This window comes from Scyliorhinus canicula, chromosome 16 (assembly GCF_902713615.1).
Source record: "Scyliorhinus canicula chromosome 16, sScyCan1.1, whole genome shotgun sequence".
Lineage (NCBI taxonomy): Eukaryota > Metazoa > Chordata > Chondrichthyes > Carcharhiniformes > Scyliorhinidae > Scyliorhinus > Scyliorhinus canicula.
The window spans coordinates 22,444,791-22,470,871 of NC_052161.1; the positions used below are offsets into that span (position 1 = coordinate 22,444,791).

At 46.8% G+C, this 26,081-nt stretch overlaps 1 protein-coding gene across 3 annotated transcripts in view; it reads left to right on the forward strand.

The window, feature by feature from the left end:
- Nucleotides 1–7,298: 7,298 nt before the first annotated feature.
- hspa12a (heat shock protein 12A) overlaps nucleotides 7,299–26,081 on the forward strand; it is a 176,576-nt gene continuing 157,793 nt past the window's right edge. For all 3 annotated transcript variants that reach the window (XM_038821533.1, XM_038821535.1, XM_038821534.1), the window contains exon 1: nucleotides 7,299–7,682. In XM_038821533.1, the coding sequence (XP_038677461.1) occupies nucleotides 7,643–7,682 (40 nt within the window). In that variant the 5' untranslated portion in view covers nucleotides 7,299–7,642. The remainder of the gene's footprint in view (nucleotides 7,683–26,081) is intronic.

The following is a 26,081-nucleotide window of genomic DNA, read 5'->3' on the forward strand; positions in this document are numbered from 1 at the left end:
GAGCTACTTCTAGTGTGACTATCCTCTTGTATGACTTACTACCAACTGTCGGATAGCTCGAGTCACATAGTAGATCTCTATCGCCACCAGCTGGTTGGCGGTCGTATCAATAACTATATGCATTAATGGATAACTATGTGCCTTAATGTGTACAGACATATCACCACAGTTGCCTTCTCCTTCTTTCAATTTTATAAAAATATATCAGTGTTGGCTGCTGTGTGCAGCAACACCAACAGCTCCCACTGCTTCCCTTTAAATGCTGTTTCAGGTCTGACCTCCATGTTCCCTGTGCGATGCTTTCAAAATTCTGAGAGGTTCATAAAATTGCTGTTCAGTAACTGCTCAGTTATCTTAATAGTTCATTTCGAAACAACAATTGGGGTCCTCACTTGACTTACAATCCATCACAGGTGAAATCGTGTCCTGAAATCCGAACATTGGGACCTGATCTTGTGCTATCTCCTCTGATTTTGCAGATCCCTTCCTGCCTTTGTCACCCACCTGTTATCAAATAGTTTTTCTCCCTCTCCTTTTAAACAGGACACTGTTTTTCTATTCTTCCTGTCCAAGTGAACAAGCTCACACTTACCTTCCTTATACTTCAGAACAACATATATTCATATGCAGAATGCTGCTTTCTGCAGGGAAAAGGAACATTGGGTGCGATTCTCCGGCCAACTTGCGCTATCGCTCGAGCGAAACGAGGCTGGTGAACAGCGGGACAGGCAGAAAACGGGATTTGCGTCAGGCACCAAACAGTTTACAAATCAACTGTACCGTTCCCGTAGGCGAAATCGGTCTCTAGCCATGGCGTGGCAAGAAACATTGTGGATAGCACAATCGCTTCACAGCTCCAGGGTCCCAGGTTCGATTCCGGCTTGGGTCACTGTCTGTGCGGAGTCTGCACATCCTCCCCGTGTGTGTGTGGGTTTCCTCCGGGTGCTCCGGTTTCCTCCCACAGTCCAAAGATGTGCGGGTTAGGTGGATTGGCCATGATAAATTGCCCTTAGTGTCCAAAATTGCCCTTAGTGTTGGGTGGGGTTACTGAGTTATGGGGATAGGGTGGAGGTGTTGACCTTGGGTAGGGGGTAGGGTGCTCTTTCCAAGAGCCGGTGCAGACTCGATGGGCTGAATGGCCTCCTTCTGCACTGTAAACTCTATATGTAAAAACCAATCATCGCCACTTAAGCCCTATTTCCATACAATTAACGAGAGCCACCCCATATCCAACACCCTCCCATCATGCATTGGCCTCCCCAGTAAGTGGTAACGCTGGCGCCGATTAGTACGCCTGAAAATCATGAACCTGGTGGAAGGGCTTCTGTGGGGGGCGGAAGAGGTGAGTAGCCATCTTTGCTCACAGGCAAAGAGCCTGGGAGTGCTGGGCTTGCCACCCCAGTTCTCAGCGGGGGGGTGGAGGACCCTTGGCTGGGGTGGACCGCCATGGGAAGGTGGGAGGGAGGCGCGGGGGGGGTCAACCGCTCATGGCACCACCAAGCCAACCCCTGGATCGTGTATACCCATTCCGTGGGCAACCCTTGTCCCTGCCTGTCTGCCCACAGACCCCCCCCCCCCCCCCCATAACCCCCACCGACTGCTGAGGCCACTGGCCATGCGCCTGAGGCTATTGCTAATAGGGAATTGGCAATTGTGGTTAAAACATTTTTTTTTGTAGAGTACCTAATTTTTTTTTTCAAATCAACGAGCAATCTAGCATGCTAATCCACCTAATCTGCACGTTTTTGGGTTGTGGGGGAGAAACCCATGCACACACGGGGAGAATGTGCAAACTCCACACAGTGACCCGGGGCTGGTATTGAACCCGGGTCTTCAGCGCCGTAGGTAGCAGTGCTAACCACTATGCCACCATGCCACCCTTGGCAATCATGGTTAAGTGAGCACTTCACACAACCCAAGTGGATTCCCGTCAGTGGGCAGGCCATGTAGCATGATTGGGATTGCCTAGAATCTGAATCAAACCGTGATGCTTGGACATTGTGCCGGAACACTGCGGGAGTCAACACTACACACACAGCAGCCAACATTCAAACACCCAGAGGGTGGGACACAACTCTGGGACATGTCCATGGCCATCGGGAGGGGATTGGAGCCCGGTCCAGGTGATGTTAAGAGCGGGTGCGGGTGGTACAGTGTCTGGGGCACGGTGAGTGGGGTGCGTTGCAGGCGGGCATGCATGGCAGGGAGTTCAGGGTGGGGGGGGGGAGACGGTGTGTGGCGGGGGGATCAATGGGGGAAATGAGGGATTCGGGGTGGTCTGTGAGGCAGAATAGTGGCAACTGCTGTTTGTCAGTCTAGCACCCTCTCCCAATACCTTACAGATATTAAATGCTATGGCAGGTATTTTGGACCCAGAACCTGCCCTGGTGGTACTGCAGGTAGTCCGGGCGGCCAGATGCCGGAGACAGCAGCAGCAGCGTCTGCAGATGCTCGAGGCAAGGGCTCAAATGCCGGACCCCACTCCATACCCTGAGGCCAACCATCAGGCCATGGAGGGACCGAGAGGGGGTGTCCCGTGAACAGGGTATACAGGCTTCACTGGTCATTTGGACAGATGATGGACAGCGTGTGCTACAGGAGGCTCTGCCTCAACAATGAGATGGTGCGGCACCTGTGCCATGTCCTCGCAGACTTGAAACCACAAGGAAAAGGGGGACACCTGCTCCCGCTGGCCGTCAAGGTCACCGCAGCCCTGAATTTCTACACCTCAGGATCATTCCAGGGCTCCAGCAGGGACCTGTGTGGCATCTCACTGGCCACAGAACCCAGGTTCATCCGACAGGTCACAGATGCCCTGTATGGCTGGGCGGAGAACAACATCATCTTTGAAATGGACCAAGCCCAGGAAGCTTCCCGGACAGCAGGTGTCTCCCCCATCACCGGGGTGCCCCAGGTCCAGGGAGTAATAGATGCCACGCATGTTGCCCTGCACTCAATGGGCCATCTGGGGTTGCCCTATGTTAACGGAAAGGGGTTCCACTCCCTGACGGCATACAACTTGTGTGCAACCGCCAGAATTAAGATAATGACCGCGTGTGCACACTTCCCATGGAGTGTCCACGATAGCTACATCCTGGCGCAGTCGGTCACCCCAGCCTCTTCAAGGAGCACCCCAGAATGGGCTGCTGGCTCTTGGGGGATATGGGGTACCTGCTAAGGTCCTGGCTAACGATGCCATTACGGAGGCCGGAGACTGAAGCGGAAACCGGGTACAGCAAGGCCCATGTGACCACCCGGCTGTGATTGAACGATGCATCGAACTCCTCAAGGTGCCTTTCTGATGCCTCAACTTCTCCGGTGGTGCATTCCAGTACACCGCCCAGAGGGTCGCCTGCTTTGTGGTGGTCTGCTGTGTCCACCCACCTTGCACAGCAGCAGGGCGAAGAGCTGAAGGTTGCTGGTGAGGAACATGTGGCCACCTCCAAGAGGAGGTTGAGGATGAGGACGAGGATGATGACACGGCGCTGGACCAGCAGGGGCTAGAGGACGAGGCTAGGGTGGAACCTGAGGACCAGCTGGAGGCTGTAGGACAGGAGGCAGGGGTGAGGGTCCAGCAAGCCCGGAGGGCCAGGGAAGCCCTAATACGTGCCCGCTTCACATAGGATGTGACCTGTTCCGTCACCACCCTCCCCCCGCCTCCCCCCGCCCCCATTTCCCATCCTCCCATGGTCTATGCCACATCACTCCAGATTGCTGGGACTGTGTTGGCACTGTCAGCGGGTCACTGTCGAGGGCAGGGGGGCGGGGGGGGGGGGGGGGGGGGCGGTGATGATAACCTGCAGATAGCTGAGCGCCACTGCTATTTAAGCTATGCCATAGTCTGACCCTTGCATGTCCGCTGACTGGGGATGGGGGGGCGGGATGCCTGGAGAGATGGGCCAAGGGTTCAGAGACCGGCCTGCATTGCGGAAGAAATTGACAGAGGCGTCATACTGGCTGTGCTCAAGGGTGTTTATTGTGTTTTATAATTCCCCACTCCATGGGAAATGAAAAATGAAATGAAAATCGCTTATTGTCACGAGTAGGCTTCAGTGAAGTTACTGTGAAAAGCCCCTAGTCGCCACATTCCGGCGCCTGTCCGGGGAGGCTGGTACGGGAATTGAACCTTGCTGCTGGCCTGCTTGGTCTGCTTTAAAAGCCAGCGATTTAGCCAAGTGAGCTAAACCAGCCCCAGACGGGTCCGGCTTGGCACCCATTGCCCCCTCCTCCCGGTCGGAGCCCATTGGGCCTTGCAGATAACCTTGGAATGGAGCAGCAGCCGGTTCTAGCCTTGCTGACCCTGCATCATCTGGCTCTGCCATGCCTGGTGGCTCCCTGATGGCTGCACCATGGTATCATTGCTCTTGGCGATGCTCCTCGGTGACTGGACCATGCTCTGCAGCGCCTCGGCCATGCCTATCTGAGAGCGGGCCATGTCCCGCAAAACCTTATCAAGGGTGGCCTGGTACTGTGTGACAATCCCCAGCGCGGCGGACATTCTGCCGAGACCCTCCGCCATGGCCATTACCCACTGCGCGACGCCTTGGACACCCCCACTAATGATACTGACGTCGTCACCAGGCTCTCCATTGCGGTCGCCACCCTAGTACTGTTGGCTTCGGTGCCATGCATTGCTGGTGACATCTCCTGCGCCCATAGCCTCTGGGACTTCTCCAAGCGGCATTGGATCTGCTGGAGTTACGCTGACATCTCCCTCTGAATGCCCTGGCCACACCCTAACATCTTCATCTGCTTTGGGATGACCACTACCACAGGCTCAGCATCAGGCTGGGACCCAGCTGGGTCCTGATCCAGCAAACCTCCAACTGGTGTCTTGCCTATGGCTTCCTGCCACCACCTGATGTACATCATCAGCAGTGTGGTGCTCACCAGTTTGTGCCCCAGAAGCCTGACCACTAAGATTTCCCACTGAGGTGTGTGTAGTTGTGCTGATGGAGAGTGGGTCTCTCATTGCCCTGAGGTAACGAAGTTTGGTTGAGGGCCCAGACATCCATTACTTTGTTGAAACTGGTGCACAGAAGAGAACATATAGCTTGCTTGACAGCTCAAGCATTTTTTTTTCTTAGATCTGTTTTGTCAATGGGTGAATGTTAATTTACACAAGATAAAGAGGGTCAGGTGCTTATAATTTTTGTTAATTATACTTTGCACCTTGACAGGGTAGTGACAGCAGCATTTATTTGAAGAAATTTATGAATGGCTCCTTTTTTAGCATTTCCACTCATTCCATTGTTACCGTTGTGTTAATTGGTTCTGTACAGAGTTTATACTGGGTGAATGGACATGGAAGTGATGTGATTTGATATGGAGGGTATGACAGGTCATTGGGGTTAGATGGGGGAATGAGTTGCCATTGGGGGGCATGGGTAAGATCTTTTGAAGTTATCTTTCAAATTTTTTCCACATCCGCGGATCATGATTCCTGCGGGAATGTGAACCACAAGTCCTTGAGCGGCTGACTAAATTCCTTGGGAATTAAGATGGGTGTTTGTGGGAGGAGGGGATGCTGGGGGATATGCCTACTTCCACACTAGAGCCAGCCAGGTCAGGAATACAGGGCTCACTGCCTGCACCCTTCCCTATGCCAGTGAAAATTGGGGGTACTGGGAATGGGGTTCCATCTTCTCATTTTAAATGTCTCCTGACTCTGAAAAGATCCAGCTGATTCAGGCAGCTAGGTTTTACGGAGCATCTTAAAGGAAGCGAGTAAGTTAAAGAGGCAGCAAAGTTCAGGAAGGGAATTATGGAGTTCATGACCTTGGAAACTGAAGGCAGGGCTGCCTCTTGGTGAAGTGGTAACAACTGGGGATGTGCAAGAATTGGAGGAACGGAGAAAATGGAGATGGTTATAGGGCTGGATGAGGTTGCAGAGATAGGGAGGGGTGAAGGCTTAGAGGGTTTTGGGAAGCATTTTCAACCATAGGCATCGCTGGACTGGATTCTGTGTCTAACACTGAACAGTGCACCTGCCACCTGAGCTATGAGAAGCATGAAGCATCCAAATTCAGATGAGTTTAGACTTTTAAATATTGAGTCCATTGACGTTATTCTATATCAGTGTTTGCATTTTCAGTATAATCTGACTTTTACTGGTTACACCCAGAGCAGAGTAAAAGCAGCTTCATGTTATTTTCATGAACCTTGTGGAATGATTTACAAATAGAACCTACTGGAAAATAAAATGAGTGTTAACTGCAGTGCAGGAAGGGGTGGGGGTATTAACTGAAGGCCAACCAGACTTGACACAGCTGTGTATACAACAGTGTTGTTTTACCTCGTCTCTTCATTTTAAATGTTTCTGCCCTTTTTAAATATATGAAATAATTGTTCCTGCATAGTATATAGCACTTCATATGTAAGGCTAAAAGCATGATAATAATAATAATCTTTATTAGTGCCACAAGTAGGCTTACATTAACACTGCAATGAAGTTACTGTGAAAATCCCCTGGTGACCACACTCCGGCGCCTGTTCGGGTACACTGAGGGAGAATTCAAAATGTCCAATTCGCCTAACAAGCACGTCTTTTGGGACTTCTGGATAGAGATGGAATGGTGGCGCAGTCGTTAGCACTGCTGCCTCATGGTGCCAAGGACCCGGGTTCGATCCCGGCCCTGGGTCACTGTCCATGTGGAGTTTGCACATTCTCCCCGTGTCTGCATTTTAGCCCCCACAACCCAAAGGTGTGCAGGGTAGGTGGATAGGCCACGCTAACTTGCCCCTTAATTGGAAAAAAAATAATTGGGTACTCTAAATTTATTAAAAAAGACTAAAGGCATCATTAAATTAATTAAGTTACGGTAATTATTAAGGGCATTACGGTGGTGCGGTGATTAGCACTGCTGCCTCATGGCACCGAGGACCTGGGTTTAATCCCGGCCCCGGGGCACTGTCCATGTGGAGTTTGCACATTCTCCACCTCTCTGCTTGGGTCTCACCCCAACAACCCAAAGATGTACAGGGTAGGTGGATTAGCCATGCTCAATTGCCTCTTAGTTGGAAATTTAAAAAAAAAGTTAAATCATTATAACTAGGTCTTGCGACAAGATATTCCTGCAATTAAAATCATCTGATGCTTAAAACTGTTGTCATACACATGTCAAGGGGTAAGTGAATTAAGATTGATAAATAGAATGCTAAATAATGAAATCCAGAAGATTACAATTTAATCTGGTCTATCGTCTACATTTACTGAGGGATGTAAATTGTTTCCCTCACTGTGGTCCATCCTGTCAGACTGCAGCATGGGAAGCCCTTTCCTGCTGGTGCTGACACTGTGTATGAGCGCATTAGGGAGGCGGAGCTCTGCAGAAGCATGCGGAGTAAGAGTGCAAGCAGCTCATTTCCTCCCCTATGTTTGGGCTAATTTCAACTGGAAAGTCTTTTTAGCATAGTGGGCGTGGGGGGTCAAAGATTGGGGCTTTACTGATCCATCAGTACAGAAGACATTTGAAGAGAGAGGGGGAGAAAGCAGCAGCTTGTTTTAGTAGTTCAAAGACAAGCTGCAATTCAGTCAGATTGCAGTTACTCAATGGCAGAGGCTGCACAGTGAGCTAAAGATCCTGCTCGCCTAATGGTTGAAAGATTTTAAACACTGCAGATTTTGACTGGATTCACTACAATGTCTGAGAAGGAGTCTGTGACTGAATGCCAGACTGCAGGTAGGCGAGATTTTACTGTTGTCAGCGTAAATCCATGCTGCAGTGGCTGGTAACCCTGTCAGGATCAGAACAGTGCTCTCTGTCTGTTTCATTCACTGCTAGATTGTTCTATCTGTAGGATTCCTGACTGGATGTAATATCCTGTTAAGTCTCTCTGGCTTCACTGCAGAGCCCAGCCATTGTAATCGTCACGTGGGGACTTGTGGGACTCAATGCAGCATAAAATTACAACAAACTGATTTGTTCCAGGTGAAGAAACCGAGCATAATCTGTTTCATTTGTTCTTTCTTCCCCGAGCGACTTACTGTGCACTTCTAATTCTCAGCCCCACTGACGACAAACCAATTTTGTTACGACAGACTTTAATCTCAATAATCAGAGTTGGAAATTTCTGTCCCTTTGGAAATTTTTTATCTGTAGCTGCCTTAAGATTTCAGAATTGCTGACCTGTCAGTTAATGCAAGTGATAGGGGTGATAATGATTTCAATCAAGGTTACTTTAAAATGAGTTCAATAAAACTGACTGAAATTTAGGAAACCACATGTGATGAAATTTCTTGTGGGCATATTTTTAACTGTTGCTAAATGATGTTGGTAGCCCGAATTACACGATTAAAGCGGCTGCGGAATATGAAGTGGTTCAATGTCCGAAGGAAATTCATCACTAATCACTTGAAAATATGTTCAGGAAGTCCCAAGTGCATATTTTAAACTTTGTCTTCTTAGTTACCCAGGGCCTGTAAAGCACCTTTGCAGTTGTGATATCATTAATGCACATCCACATTAGATTGTGCCTATAAGAAGGCTTTCTCAAACATGTTCAGACTCCAGAGGTACATGATGCTGTTTTACATCAATGTCTAGACAGCTTGCCTTCCACCTCAGGGCCTCTCAAAAGAATGTAGCTGCACTCAAGGAGGAGCTGTTCACTGACTTTGATGGCCCTGCTTGCACCCCAGAGATCACAAAACAATGCATCATGTTGACTATTGGTGGAGGAAGATGAAATCATAACAGATATTCAGAAAGATAAAATAGAGTGGCCAATGAGCAAAAATAACTTTGTACTCTTTAATTTGCTTTTCCCTTAAAGTTCTTCCTTTGGAAAAAAAATAGCAACATAATTATAGTACTATATAGTAATAGTGTCTTTTAGTTAATTTTACACTTCACTTTAAAGTATTGAGAAGGCCAATTGCTTACTTTCTTTGAATTATATATTAGTTGATATTGCAGTGGTTTTGCTATCTGACTAGCTTTGTGGATTTGTAACGCAATGAATGGACAAAATGCAGCTGACTGTCTATTCTGTTACTGTGTGAGTAAGATTTCAGTCCAGTAATAATACTTCTGCAGAAATCTTAGGCCTAGAATTTCACGGTGTCGTGGAAACTCCATGGCTTATCTAAAAATGTCCCAGGGAACACTGATCTGGAAAATTTGACACATTTCCAACAGATCTATTTGTCCAGTAAGGGAATGGGAGCAGGGTGCGACTCGCAAATGGGGAAACACGAGTTCGGCACCATTGCCAAGTTCAAGCAGACTCCATTTTTATTGGAGAGAGGGCATTATCCTGCTGTGTTTGAGTTATGACTTTTTAGGAGTAGATGTAAATACTGGTCAAGATCAGATAAGGGTGGAATCTAGTGGCCTTGTCGTATCTGACTTGGTGACGTGACGAGGCCTTTAAATCTCACGAGATTTGCAGCGCTTGGAACACCTCGTGAGATCTAATGAGATTAACATATTTCAGGAAACCATTAGGCCCATTTAAATATGTTGCCGCCCGATTTTCCAAAAGGCCTGGGAATGAACGTCTGTACTTGGGAGACGTTGCAATGGCACCATAAAGCATTGGTCCACACAAAGGTTGGGCTCTGGTTAGGGTAGTACCCTGGCACTCCCACTGTCAGCTGGGCACCTTGTTGCTGCCACCCAGGCACCATGGCACTGCCACCTGGGCACCATGGCACTGCCAGCAAGGCACTCTGGCAGTCAGGCACCTTGTCGCTGCCACCCAGGCACTGCTATCCATGCACTCTGGCAGTGCCATCCTGGTGCCCCGGTGCCAGGAATCGGGTCTCGGGGTGCCCTGCCCTTAACAGGTAGGCTGAGGGAGGGGCTCGAAGAACCCCAATAAAACATAGAACATAGAACATAACAGCGCAGTACAGGCCCTTCAGCCCTCGATGTTGCGCCGACCTGTAAAACCACTCTAAAGCCCATCTACACTATTCCCTTATCGTCCATATGCCTATCCAATGACCATTTGAATGCGTTTAGTGTTGGCGAGTCCACTACTGTTGCAGGCAGGGCATTCCATGCCTTTACTACTCTCTGAGTAAAGAATCTACCTCTGATGTCTGTCTATATCTATCTCCCCTCAATTTAAAGCTATGTCCCCTCGTGCTGGACATCACCATCCGAGGAACAAGGCTCTCAATGTCCACCCTATCTAATCCTCTGATCATCTTGTATGCCTCAATTAAGTCACCTCTTAACCTTCTTCTCTCTAACGAAAACAGCCTCAAGTCCTTCAACCTTTCCTTGTAAGATCTTCCCTACATACCAGGCAACATTCTTGTAAATCTCCTCTGTACCCTTTCCAATGCTTCCACATCCTTCCTATAATGCGGCAACCAGAACTGCACGCAATACTCCAAATGTGCACCAGAGTTTTGTACAACTGCAACATGACCTCATGGCTCTGAAACTCAATTCCTCTACCAATAAAAGCTAAAACATATGTTGAGGCAGTGAGGGGAGACCATAGGCCACAGTGTGTTGTCCGAGGGGGGTTGAGAGATTGTGGCGGCATTTAAAAATGGTATCTCGATCTCTTCCAGCACTGACAGATCCGTGCAGGAAATGAGGTAAGTATGGCCTTCCCAGAGCGTTCCCGACCGAGGCCTGAAAACCACCCACCTGTTTGATAGTGGGGACGTTTTTGGGGCTGCCGTTGCCGAGAAAGACCCCACTGTGTGCGCCCAAACCAGGGCTTTGTTTTTTGCTCATTAAATCCTGCCCGAAGTCTGTGGTACTGTCAAGTGGTTTAAATGGTCAACCCTTTAAGCTATATTAAAAAAAAACAGCCAGTTTGTCTCTGAGAGTTGAAATAAATCTGTGCTTATAGTTTCAATAGATATTTGTTGACTCTAAGTGCTCTCATTATATCATTATTACTGCTTGACTGCATCCAGAACTGGTCATTATCACAGTGGAGAGATGTAAGATCACAGTTTGGTTGATAGCTCCAAGAGGTTATTAAAATGTTAGCTGTCTTTGATGTTGGATTATGAATACAAATGTTTGTTTGTGAGGTGGATTAAGCACTTGAGGGAATTTAGATATATTGAATAGGTATTTATAAATTAGTACATTTTATATGGTAAAGTATGTAATACTTAGAACTTTATTTTATGTCAGCATGGCTCTTGAAGTTTGCTCATGGTGGATACTGCATGAGTTGACATGGAGGGTGTAAGAGAAAAGGTGGGTGGGTTTGCATAAATTTTGCACAGGACTATAAGAGGCCATGGACATCAGCGGAGAGGCATGGGTTGGCATGAGTTGGAATGGGTAGGGTGTGACAAATGGTTGGGGAATGAGGGGGCGTGAGGGCTAGAGGGCCTAGTATTTAACAATACAACTGGGATGAAGTTCCATATAAGTGGAATGAACGTTTTAACTAGCCCGCCTTGGCATTTTGCAGACTTGTGGCTGCCTCCAGTCTGTGCCTGGGGATGGTGGGCACTACTCCAAAATGCATACCACCCTACCCTCAGCCACACTGGAGTAGTCGAGACAATTTTCCCTGAGGTAGGTGCAGCGAGCTGGAAAATCTCCTGATTTTGGTGCACCTGATTTGCGGGTGAAAATCCAGCCCTAATCACCTGCTGCAACACAGCAAGAATTATTACAGAAATGTAAATAGATAAATGGTAAATTCAGTAGAAGAGAGTGTGAAATTCAAAAGATTTTTTGGCAAGCCATTCAATATACTTTTTCTGATGAATTTTCACCCAGATTTAAAGTGCATCAGGAAATGATATACCCCCTGTCTGCGCGGGTTTCGCCCCCACCCCCACAACCCAGAAATGTGGAGATGTGCAGGTTAGGTGGATTGGCCACGCTAAATTGCCCTTAATTGGAAAAAGTTAATTGGATACTCTAAATTTATAAACAAAAAGGAAGTGACATAAGGACCGGAATTCTCCTGGCAGTGTGGGGTGGTTTCAATGGAAAATCTCATTTACAAGCGGCTTGAGGATAGAATTCTGCCGCCAGCAAACGGCACGTGGCTGGGGGACTGGAGTATCCCGTCCAAGGTGAGCACAGAGTTGAGCTTTGTTGTGTTGTCCTCACAGCTGAGTTGCACTTAAGGTTGGAGAGACTCAGTGGAGGTGGGGAGGAGTATAAAATTCCAGTTTGGCGGGGGCATAAATTAAGCACTACGCTCAATTTTTCTTTTCAATTAAGCCCATTTTGCACCCTCCCAGGTATGAATTTTATCCCCTTATTTTTCAAATGTGAATGTAAAGACATGAGCAAGAAGAACTGGAGTAGGCTATTTGACCCTTCAAGCTTACTCTGCAATTCAACAAGATCATGGCTGAACTTCTGCCTCATGAAAAATGTCCACTCGGATTATTGAGGGGGGGGGGGGGGGGGGGGGGGGGGGGGATTTGAGAGCAAGAACTCCATCTTGTAAGACCACTTTATTTCCTTTACCCATTTATAGCTCATTCCCTATCATACAGTGACCCCAACAATAGATCAGAAAATGTCTGTTTATGGAGAAATTCAGAAGTATTTCCTGATAGATTGCTGTGCCTAAAGCTTGGGTTAGAAGTTTATGCCCATATCGAAGAGGAGCACATGCAGGATTCTTGAGTTCTCTGGTCTTTGACATGAAAGTAGAGCTATGCTAATCAGCTGAGTAGGATTTTGGCAAATGTAACTCGGAACAGTGCAACTGAACACAAACATTTGTGTGGACCAATGTTTCGGCATAAAATTTGCTTTAGTCACTTATGCAATTTTTCTCCAAGAAAATGGAGCAATGTCACTTCAAAGCCAAAAAGATTCCAAGAAATTCCAAGTTCGTATATTGCAATCCCAGAGTATTGCACTCTGGTTCAGCCTGAATGGAGGCAATTTTAAATAATGAACACACTATGGCAGAGAATGGTTTCGGTCATCTATTGGTTGGATAACCCTGCAATTGACAACACACTGGGCGCGATCGAATGGCCAACATCATGACACGACAAGGCAGTTAAGTCTCTCAAGATTTGTGACGCTCGGAATGCCTCGTGAGATCTAATGAGACCCAGGTGAACATACTGTGAGCGCCCGAGTCTCCTGAGGCCTGGGAACGAATGCCCGTGCCTGGGAGACCTCGCCATCGTGGCGTTTAGCACAGCTCCACACACAAATGTGGACAAGGCATAACGACACCTGGGGGGGTCTTCTTGGCTATTAGAGGCCCCGGGTGGTCTGGGGTAGTACCCTGGCACTCCTTCCACCTGGGCACCTTGGCAGCAATGCTAATTGATGCACCACCAGGCAGTGCCAGGGTTCCTGACTGGCACTGCCAGGCTGACAAGAGCACTGCCAGCATGCCAGGATGGCAATACCGAGGTGCCCAGGTACCAGGTTGCCCATGCCAGGGATTGGGTCCTGTCCTTCTGAGGTGAGGGAGGGCTTGAGGGCCCCCTAACAGGTATATTGGGGCGTTGGGACTCGTTGGGTGTGATGTGGAGTCCAAGGAGGATCGAAAGATCAGGAAGCAACAGGACAGCTCAGTTTGTCAGTGCAGTAAATTAAGTAAGTGCAGCCTCAGTGGAGCATTCCTCACCAAGACCCTCCAAAAAAGTCCCAGGGTGGCATGGTGGCACATTAGTTCGTATTGCTGCCTCACAGCGCCACGGATCCGGGTTCGATCTTGGCCCTGGGTCACTGTCCATATGGAATTCTGCACATTCTCCCCTTGTCTGGGTGGGCATCACCCCAAACAATCCAAAAATGTGTAGGGTAGGTGGATTGGCCAGGCTAAATTGCCCCTTAATTTAAAGAAAAGTCCTGTTTGATAGAAGGATCATTTTCGGCACAGCAGGCGCCGTGAAACACCCCACTATATGCTTCCAAAACAGGACTCTTTTTTTTTGTGCATTAAATTTTGTCCAGTATAAAGTTAAGCTAAAACTATACTTGGCTTTTGATGGGTGCATTTTTAGTGCAGCTTATGCTAAATATAATGCTGATTTACATTAAGGCTATTACTCTGAACAAGGATCCCTCTAAGCTGTACGGCAGCACAGCAGTCCTGAAATTCCTGTGCAGATGAGCCCAAATCGGCCTCTTTAGGTTACCTTGCAAAAAGATTTAAATGGCCCCTACAGCTAAATGAATAGTCACACACAACCAAAAACAAAATAGAAGGAACATTGATGCTGAACTTAATGGGCTTTCATGTCTATTCACTGGTGTAATTAGTTAGCAACAGCACATTTTGCACTTACAAACACACCAATATTTTGACCTTAGAAGACTTCATTATGAGGAGGAAAAAAAATCAGACAGTTTTTTTCTCCTAAGCCATGAATGGCCATCAGGTAAAGATTGGATCAGGCTCAGCTGTGATGCCCCTGCCAGACAAATAATGAGTTGGCGCTCATTATGTGACCTCACTCATGAAGAATGGTCAATTGATTGAGGTACGAGGAGAGTCTCTGAGGTCCATGAAACTGTACCATAAAGGTAGTCAGTACTTTCAGAAAGCTACTGATAATTGTTAGCAGAATTCAAATGCAGATTTGCTACGAAGGTCACCTTCTACTAGTGGTTAATGGGGGTCGTCAGTCATGAACGTCACCGTTCTGAGATCATTGTATTCCCCTGATACAGAGCTAATTCAGCAATCTCAGCACTAACTCGAAGCACTTGTTTTGAATGTGTTGAGAATGGAAAATCACCTATTGCAGATCCAGTGCAGAAAGAACATTCTATTATCCAGTGCCATAAACACCAGGAAAACAGGCCTATTAAAATTAATCATGAAAAAATGTAACACTTTGAGGCTGGCTTACAAACATTATTACATTTAAATGCATTTGTTTTTTGTTTTCAATTGATTGCCGGAAGAATTTTTTCCTGTTCACAAATAAGAATCAATGGAACAACCAAAAAACTTCAGATGAGAAAAAGCATGAAAACAAACTGAAGGAGCTGCATGCAATGGAAATAACTCCTCCAGAGAAATCAGTGTTCAGAATAATTAATTCAAAGTATTCAAGCAGTAGGCTTTGACTTGCAGCATTTTGTGGTTAACAGCCTGGCTTTGATTTATTGATTTAAGTTAATCAAAATTCAACATTTCTTTGAAATGTACACATTTGTAACAGATGTACATTGTAGTAGTGATATTATCGGTCCATGCTATTGGTGTGAGTCCTTGCCTGCCAGCAGGACATACCAGCAATTCAGACATGCGCTATCCAGGATTTAATGATCACTAACAGCTGGAAAAGTGTAGGTAGTATATGTGCCCACGTTCAGAAATGGTGGGTGAAGCAAGGTGGGCGAATGGAATGGAGCTTTAAAACTTGCGTTTGACGATATGATTCAATGAACGCTAAACACATTTCTATCAAATTCACCTCTCTGATAATTTTCACAGAGGTGTCTGCCCATTTATGATGTCACAGTAAATATTGTGGAAAGTAATTTCCTGCTTATAATATATTAAGAAAATGTGGTGTCAGAGGTAGCAGCTGGTATCCGCATCTCATTCAAACACAAGTTTAAACCCCAACCTTGACTCCCATTGAGGTTGATGACCTTCAGCTAATGATGTTAGCCAATTCTTGCATCCGGCATGCATGTGATGGCCAGGAGTGAGCAGACTGTGGAGTGCTGCTGTGTGCAGCTGTGACAAAGTCAGCATTCTATTCCCCCACCCTTTTCACTGAAAGAGAAAGCTATCACAAAGCACTGGTAAGGCTGGGAGGAGACGGTGATTAATTATACTATGCTGTACATATCTCTTTGACTCTTGGAGCAATCAAATCCATCACAGAATGTTATGGTCCATTTTCTAATGGTAAAAAAAAATCAATCACAATCCATTTAATCCAAATGTTCAATTAGAGGAATGTAACAGATGCTGGCATCAATCCTAACTAATGTATTTGTCATCTGCTCACATTTTAGGACATGAATTTGCTTAAAAGCACTTCTCAATTATTAAAAATCAATGGCATTTAGAGAATGCAGCTGAATTCAGATATCTTTGTGAGTTTGAAACTATACTGAAAATCAGTAAATGGACTTGACCATAGGAGTAGCTTCCTATTTGGTATTCAAGCCATTAAAAGAAGAATGTAATAAAAAAAAGGAAATAATTTAAAAGTGGAGTAATATTTTCTTTTGACAGATGTTCAGAAGGAAGATGCATCTTCTTGATTCTTCTTAATAGGCATGTGCCATGAACGGTGAATAAGGCATATATTTGGAGAAACGCTGATATATACACAACATACAAACATTTGGCCCAACCAATCTACGTTAATATTAACTGTGAAAATGAGTAACTAGGCTTAATCACATTTACATCCCTGTCCCCAAATCATGTTACCATTTCCTCTGTCCACCTATTCATTCTATTGCACGGAAGCTGGTGAGCACCAGTGTGACCCATGGCAACCATATCTGCAGTGCCTGCTGCTCGAGGAACTCCAGGAAACAGTCACACCCTGAAGGCTAGGTATTTCTGATTTTGTTCTGTGGTCCGGGACAGGAGGGTGTGACAGTGAGTGAGGCGGTTATGTGGGCCGAGAAGGTAGCATTAGAGGAGCCCCAGCTGCTGCAATTGCCCAACGTATCCGAGGTTCTTGCAGTTTATGTGGATGAGAGCAAGGGCTACATGAGGTAAAGTAGAGTGACTGATAGTTCAGGGAGCCATCCAAGTTGTGGGAATAAAAAGGAATGTAATTGTAGTAGGGGACAGTATAATTAGAGGAGTACTTGCTGTTCTTTGCAGCTAAGAATGTGAGTCCAGAAGGCTGTGTTGCCTGTGCGGTGCCAGATTTAAGGATATCATCTCTGGGCTGGAGAGAAACTTGCAGTGCGAGGAAGGTCCAGTTGGCATGATGCACGTGGGTACCAATGACATAGGTAGGACTAAGAAAGAGGTTCCTTTCAGGGAGTATAAGCAGAAACACAAAGGTGATGATCTCTGGATTATTACCTGCGCCACGTGCAAATTGGCATAGGCTAAATAATATCAGAGAGTTGAATGTATGCTCAAAGATTGATGTGGGAGAAATGGGTTTCAATTTGTGGGCACTAGCATCAGAATTGGGAAAAGAGGGATCTGAACTGCACTGGGATCAGTTTCTTGTTATGTTGTATGACTAAGGCTGTAGAAAAGACTTTAAACTAAATTGTTTTGGTTAATAGAATGAAATTGGCAGGATAAAAGAAAGCAAAATAGTGAGGATGCTGGAAGTCTGTGCATCATCCTGCCTATTCACATCTGTTTTGTGTGTAGTTATATAAGCTGCTTACGCATTCCTCTGCTTCAGCATTGAGGCTTGTATGTGCAGATCATATATTTTATCTGCAGCATGCAGATGGGAGCCAACCTACTCAGCCTTGCCAGAGCACAACAGATTACTGATTCTTTTGCGGCGCTGGATCCATAATCTCTGATGGTCTCTGGTGGTGCTCACCGTTGACACGATCTGAACCCATGCCTTGTTGGTCATAATAGGTGGTAGATGATGTCTTTACTCCTTTGTACCTCTGCTACCAGGTTCTAGAAAGAAAATGAATGAATTAATTAATGAAAATGTGTTGAGAAAGCTCATGAACCCCTGAGAATATACTGCTACAATTCACTTGCAATTTACATGCAGTAACCATTACATAATCTCATCTATGAAAACTCTTAATGGTGTGGTTGAGAGAAGGGCTCCGCACATTTGCTTGGTACTGTGCTACGACTGTAACTCCAAGATGACAGACTGTGCTCAGTGACAACTGACAGCCCTACTGTCTGTCTTATTTCAGACTGTTGTACCATGACACTGTGCAGTTGTGAGGGACGAGGTCAGTGTCATGAGAAGAGTGGCAGTCGGACAAGTGGATGGGCTAATGAGCATGACAGTGTTGTTCATTCATCTACTGAGCCTGGCCAGCTTCTTAAATAAATGCATATTCTCTATATCAAGTAGTGGTGGCAAACAACATTTCCATGACTCTCAGTTCAGCATTTTTTGGTTAGGAAGTATCAATGATAATTCGCCCATAGGAAAAGCCCATGGTGGCCATCCATTATAGGAGAATCTAACAGTTGGACAACATTTACAGTTTTGACATTCACCTGACAACTCACTCTCTTACAAGGCGCTGGTGTGCTGCACTCTAAGTTTTTAAAAGAAATTTAGAGTACCCAATTCATTTTGTCCAATTAAGGGACAATTTAGGGTGGCCAATCCACCTACCCTGCAAATCTTTGGGTTGTGGGGGTGAAACCTACGCAAACATGGGAGAATGTACAAACTCCACGCGGACACTGATCCAGAGCCGGGATCGAACCTGGGACCTCGGCGCCGTGAGGCAGCAGTGCCAGCCACTGCGCCGTGCTGCCCTTGCATTCAGTAAGTTACACTTGGAGCAACAACTCCATTGGGGCACTTTATATATGCGCCCAAGTTGGACGACCGTTGATGGCACCAACTTCCAACACCTCATCCCTTTGATACTTGTCTGCCTGCAATGACTTTTGAGATTGGTCAATTGGAATACGAGTTCCCTGCTTAGTGGCCCAATCAGGAATCCTCTTCTTTGTATATCCTCTGCACTCCCGGTGCAGACAGCAGGCTGAATGGACATGGTTGCACTGCTGTTGGTTTTGTTAATAAAAGGGAAGTGGTGAAGGGACTTCTGCCTCCGTGGACTTATTACAGCCCTGCCTGTTTCCAGCTCACACCCCCATCTAACTGAAAATGAGACCACTTGGTGGCCATTTTGAAGGTTGAGTTTACAGAGCTGGGAATTCTCTCCTCTGCGCATCTGATCTAGGGGTGATAATCAGTCCCCAGATTTCCAACCGCCACTTTAATCATTTGATTTAGCACTTTACTGACACTTCATCTTATGATCTGCCAATTGGTCAGTGCTCATACAGTGGGATAACAGAGAAATCAAATTATTTTCTGAGCTTTCACTGATAGGCAAAGATGGAGGGATGGTCAAAGGGTGGGGTCGGTCATGTGTCTTAATGATATCAAATCCTGTTTTGGGCACATTTGGCTGGGTGTTTCTTGGCGCTTGCAGCGCCGTGTGGGATCTGAGTAACCCACGTCGGCGGGACTCGGCCGAACTTGGCGGCTACTTGGACCGTCGGGACCTGGAGAATCCCCGGGGGGTCGTTTTCAACGGCCCCCGACCGGCGTGGCGGCGATCCCACGGGTGCCCGAGAATTGGCGTCGTAGAATTGGTAAGCCGGCGTCGGGGTGGCGGGGCACGATTCCCGCGTTCCCCCCGTGGATTCTCCAACCGGGCGCAGGGTCGGAGAATCCCGGCCAATGTGTTGGAGGCCTGTCAGGACTCAGCCAACCTCAGGAGGGAAATTCTGGGTGAAGACCCCGACTGTTAATCGTAAAAGTGACTTAATAGAGAGCATTCTACAGCTGGCAGATTCTAGTTGAAGACCACCATTAGAATATAGCTGGCTACAAAGACCGCTGTCTCGACAGCAAAAACCTATCTCACGCCTTTGAATCCATGTTTTTAATCCTTTCCTTAATCTCACCCCCCACCGTGTGTCTGTCTTGTGTGTGTGTCTAGGTGGAGGGTGTTATGGGGTTTGGGGTATAGTTAGATTAGCAGACCATTGTTTCATTCTTACCATTATATATTAATCTTTTTTCTTGTTATAAATAAACAGTTTTTAAACGTTTTAATTACAAATTGGTGCCTGTAACTCATTGGAGAGGTCAAGGGTCAAAGATCTCAGAAAAATACACAAATTATTAGTTGATTCGCTTATGTTGAGACTCCGTGTCTATGGGGTTGGAATTGATTGCAATAAATACTATAACAATAAATATCAGAGGCGAGGACTCCTGCAGCCTGATTCCCCATGCCTGTTCACCATCTACATAGTCAGGACTATGATGGAATACTCTCCACTGGTCTGGGTGAGTGCATCTCCAACACACAAAAGCTTGACACCATCCAGGAAAAAGCAGCCTGCTTGATTGGCACCCCTTCCACAAACATTTACTACCTCCAACACCATGGCACAGGAGCAGCCATGAGCACCATTTACAAGATGCACTGTAGAAACTCACCAAGGCTCTTTAGATAGCACCCTCCAAACTCATAATCATTACCAACTAGAAGCACAAGGTCATCAGATACATTGGAACATCACTGCCTGGAAGTTTCCCCCCAAGTCCCTCACCATCCAGACTTGGGAAATATATTACCGTTCCTGCATTGTTGTTGGGTCAAAATCCTGGAACTCCCATTATGGGGTACCTACATCACATGGACTGCAGCAGTTCAAGAAGACAACTCACCACCAGCTTCTCCAGGGCAATTAATGATGGGAAATAAATGCTGACCTAGCCAGCAACACCCACATCCAGCAAATTAATAAAAAAAAAACTTCAAGACATCAGAACTGCAGAGCTGTGTGTTTGTATTCTGCTCCAGGCGGAGGTGAAACTGAGACTGGATCACTTGACACGTCTTCCTTAAAATGATGGCAGGCTGCAATCCTGTAAAGGTATTTTATAAAATTTCCCTTTTTAACAGTATTTTCCTCCCTTCCAATGAAGTTTAACTGATTACAATATATGTTTGTTTAGTTACCATTATGTGAGTCTCTAAAACATAGAGGTACTTACACATCCAGTTGATTCAATTACTTATTGGATCTGTGGGAATGTCATTCTTGTATATTGTTCATGGTTGTGTTATGGATCTCATCCCGGATGCAATAGAATTTCATGGTATTCAGGATCTGGAATGGATCTGATTTGTCCTTGGTTATGTTTCACTGCTGTGCCTTTATGCGTAATGACTTCTTAAGACCTTTTGGTTCTGAACACATTCTTTGGTTGCTATGTACCTTCTGTGGGATCCTGGATGTGAACTTGTTGGTGCAACTGTAAATCTGACAATTCCGTTGCTGTATTTTTATTCTGTACATTGGTCATCTTGCCTTGTAGTTTTAAAAGTTGCTCTCTAGTTTCTGAGAGTAGAATGGATTAGAATAGGTAAATTGGTGTGCTGACAAACATGGGCTCTGCTGGTGATGGAATAGTTGCACTCAAAGGTGTAACATTGCAACGTGTAAATCTGCTTGATCTGTCTACATTTGGAAATTGGGGATTACACCGTTCAAATTATTCGTTCAGCTAGGCTGTTAGATCTAGGGTAATGAGGTGAGGAAGCAGTGTGATTAATATTCCATTCCTCATACATATATCCTGAAATTACTTACCAATAAATTTGTGGATGGTTATCCGTAATAATCTCTCTAGACACACCAAATAAAAATAGCACTTGGAGTGTGCACGACAGTTGTGCTTAACATATGATGCAATTATGTTGAATAATGGGGAACTTGGTAAAGTAGTCAATGATGGCGATGAAGTCAGTGCCATGGGCATGAAAAAGGTTGGTTGCAATTATGGGCAGGAATCTAATGTAGAATCATTGGTTCTTTGTGCTGACCTGGCATATGCTCTTGACATACCTCATACATCTTGGTAATGGCTTCATTGTCATTGTTCATACCTGGCCAATAGACTGTGGCTGAAATTCTCCATTTGGGAGATACAGAGTTGATGCCTTTACTGAATTGCATGCAGTTCACGTTCCCATTCCTGTTGGAGGTGCTATTTCTGGAGCAATTCAGGACATGCTAATGGGGCAGCACATGTACCGAAATACAGTGAAAAGTATTTTTCTGCGGCGGAGGGAACGTACATCGTATACAAAAAAAATAATCAACAGAGGACATTGACAAATGGTACATCGACAAACAGTGATTAGTTACAGTGCGGAACAAGGGGCCAAAGGGGCTGCAATTCGCACTGGAGAGCTTAACAAGCTGGAGCTGCTTATAAGCACTCCACTCCCACGCACTCTCATTCCAGACAAGAAGATGGCCCAGAGAAGAACAGCCCCCCCCCCCCACCCCCTGATTTGCGAACATGGAGCTTAATCGAGTGTTGGATGCAGTGGAGGAGAGATGGGACACCCTGGATTCTCTGCTCCGCCGCGCCACATTTCTGTTTCACCCTGCCGGCGGGATGCTCCATTACACCAGCCAGTCAATTGGGTTTCCCATTGTGAGGCTGCCCCACGCTGTCGGGAAACCCCAGGGCTGCCGGCAAAACGGAGCATCCCGCCGGCGGAGAATCCAGTCTCCTGTTCCCCAGGGTGGGCAGGAGGCTACCCCCTGCCAACGTTAACCGGGCCTGGGTGGAGGTGGCCGAGGTGGTCAGCGCTGTGAGCCTCACCAGGTGGACTGGCACACAGTGTCGAAAGAAGATGAACAACCTCTTTAGGGCAGCTAATGTGAATCACCACTTCTGTTCCTCTGGCATCACTTCCATTCCTCACTCTTCGTATCATCCCCCACCACTCTAGAGGCCAATCAAAACCGACTTGTCTGCATCTCCCTTACTTCTCACCCTGCACCAAACCCCAATGCCTTTATTGCCCCCTCTGGCCAGGTGCCTTCCACACACACGCCACCAACTACAGATCTCCCATGCAACTTACATCCATGCATCTCACCATGTCCTTTATGTGTCTCCTGGGAAAAGGCGGCCCATAACTAATGGGGGTGGGAGACGACTGGAGGGATATCCTGGACCTCCAGGCTCTCACCCCCACCAACCAGAAGGCGATGGCAGGTTCAGTAAAGGACCATCTCCGAGTCAGATGTCAGCATGCGACAACCAAGTGAGACCCTAATGTAAAATTATGTCCTTATAGCAAGTGCGTTACCCTTCTTTCCCAAGATGAAAATGAAATGAAAATCACTTATTGTCACAAGTAGGCTTCAAATGAAGTTACTGTGAAAAGCCCCTAGTCGCCACATTCTGGCGCCTGGTCAGGAGGCTTGTACGGGAATTGAACCGTGCTGTTGGCCTGCCTTGGTCTGCTTTAAAAGCCAGCTCTTTAGCCCTGTGCTAAACCAGCCCACAATCTCACCATGTGTCTTATCTTTTGTCTTGCAGGATCATTAACAGTCCACACCGGCTCAGTTGGGGTATCTCGCCCCCAGACACAATCCCAGCATACCCTGGAGGACCAGTCTGGGGAGTACGCCATTTTCTCATCATTGCTTTTACCTTCACCCTCCATCAACGCAGATACTATCACCTCGGTTGGGCATTTTAGTGGTGAGGCTTCTGGGTCACTTTCTGTTGCACATGTCATACTTCCTGCAGAACATCAGATGGAAGTAACTCCCGAGGGATCGGACAATTACAGGCTGCCCAATCCCAGGAATCGGCTGTAATGCGGACAAGTCTTGCACTTCTAGAATTATCCTATCACTTGTGGAGATGCAGGCACAGAGCCAGGATCTACAGGAGAGGTTGTCAGCAACTTTCCAGTGCCTACAGCTGTAGTTGGAAGAGTCAAACTGCTTTCACACACTGGAGTCAGTACCGACAATGCGTGGTACCAAGGCGAAAGCTAAACGGGTGGCAACTGCGGTGGAAGCCTTAGTCAAGACGGCCAAGGCTTGAGGCAATCTGTGCCGTTGATTGCTGAGGCTCAGGACAGGGGAGCCCAGTCATAGGCAGACATATACCGGGCCCACGTGGACATTGCTGTGGTGCCCCAGAGCTTGGCACAGTCACAAAGGGTCATGGCTGAGTGTGTTGAGATTATTGGCCAGGTGCTGACTGACCTAGGCCAGGCACAGAGGAACATGACTCACTTGCTGAGTGACATGGCCCAGTTTCTGTGCTCTATGGCTGAGGGCATTGAGACCCTGGTTGTGACGAGAGCGGGCCTCCAGGACCAGCAGTGCCAGGTGACAGTGGAGTCTCCAGAGATCACTCCAGGCTCACCTCCATCCCATGCAGTAGCCCGGGGACCATCGATCACTCCGAGGAAGGAGGAAGTGATGGAGTCCGTGCCGGTGCCTCCCGTGGTAGAGGTGCTGAAACACCTCAGGCCTTTGAATCCCCACTCTCCCACTTGACCCTGGCACATCTCATGGACAGTGGGCAGAGCAGGGTGGCCCATCCAGGTCCAGGCCCTTGAGAGGACGGCCACCAAAGACACCTCGGGTCAGGGGGCGAGATACATAGTAAGCCGCCTCCATATCTGATGTGCCGTCTGGGGTCACACCTAGAAGGAATGGTAGGCCACGTAAAATGAGGAAGTTAGACCCCAATTAAGCTGGCATGGGTGCAGCACATAGGTTAGAGGTAGGAGGTCAGCTCACAATAATATATATATATAGTCATTATAACATTAGGACAATACAGCACAGGAATAGGCCTTCCGGCCCTCCAAGCCTGTACTGGTCATGATACCAACCTTTGCCAAAACCCTCAGCAGTTCCTTGTGCCATTTCCGTCTATACCCATCCTATCCATGTATTTGTCAAGATGCCTTTTGAACGCTGTTAATGTAAATGCTTCCACAACCTTCCCTGGCAACGTGTTCCAGGCACTCACCACGGTCTGCCTAAAAACCTGGCTCTAAACTTTGCCCCATGGACCTTAAACCTATGCCACCTGGTGACTGACCCCTCCACCGTGGGAAAGAGTGCCTGCCCATCCACTCTATCCATGCTCCTCATAAACTTGTAGACCTCTATCAGGTCACCCCTCAACCTCCGTCTTTCTAATGAAAACGGCCGAGTCTATTTAGCCTCTTCACATTGCTAACCCTCCAAACCAGGCAACATCCTGGTACACATCCTCTATACCCTCTCCAAAGCCTCCACATCCTTCTGGTAATGTGGCAATCAGAATTCAATACATTATATTAAACACCTTTTCACCAACATTCAGACCTGCCTCAATCCTCTGTCTGAAGGGTGTGACGGACGGGTTAGGTTGGGTGTAGAAGATATGCTGAGTGGAAGAGGTGTGGGAGGTTGGTGGTATGGGTGTTGGATGATGGCACAGGGCAGGGCCCCCAGGACAATTGGATCCTCAGAGGCTGCAGGGAACAAGGTCAAAAGTGTGAGGCTGCCTTGCAGGACAGCTTACACAGCACTGCTTACCACCTCCATACCCACCGTTCCTAAAGGATATATGGACCTGTGAGATTAAATGGCCATCACACATGCAGGGATCACCCGGGCAGACAGTGCAATGTGATCATGAAGGCAGGAATCCGACTTTGTCAAACGATGAGGAGCATCAGAGCTGATCTCACAGCGCGTTGTCATCGCCCTCCATCCCATAGACAAGACCCGTTGATCCTGCCTGCCCAGAGACAACTGGAGTTGCCGATCCCACCCTGACCAGATCTGCGCAGTACCCCACAGAAAGATTTCTCATAGCCTGGCATTACTCAGTAATATAATTGCTTATGTGTGGGAGAGGGGTATGGACACCTGCCTCATCAGCTAGGATCAGGAGAATGCCTTTATATCACACACCTATATGACGGATGTGCTCTCCAAAGTGGGGTTTGGGGAATCCACAATTGGATGCAGGTGCACTCCACAAACATCAGTAGCACAGTTTCAATCGATGGGTGGGTATCTGAAACCTTTACAATTAATTCTGGATGTGATGTGTTTCATAGAGCCTTTTGTTGAATCCATCAGGAAGGACTGAGACATAAGAGGAGTGACAATCCCAGGCAGTGGAGGCACACAGGTCAAAGCGTCTTTGTATATAGATCACGTCCCCATTTTCTGCTCCGATCTGCTGTCTGTGTACAAGCTAATGAGCATCTAAGGCCAGTTCAGAATGACCTCAGGAGCCAAGGTAAATCACTGCAACAGTGAAGTCATGTAGTTTGGGAACAGGACTGCCTTATCTTTTAACCCCCTCATTATCAGGTCAAACTGCTTGAAGGTGCTGCAAGGCAAGCACTGAAGGTGTACCTTTTATACAATCCCAGTTGATGTTTTAACTAGGTGGGACAATCCTAGAATGAATTCTGGCTGAAAAGATATTTTACTTTTAATAAAGTGGATAACAGAGTCACAGAACTGCTGATGAGTTTTAACGACAAGGAAAAACATTTAATATAGGTGAAAAAATTGTATGTATTATAATACAATACTCCTTTATTCCCCCCCCCCCTTATCTTTAATTCACAGAGATTTAAAGATTACCATGGATTACAAAGTACATCTTAACCTACAATGGTCTCATTAAC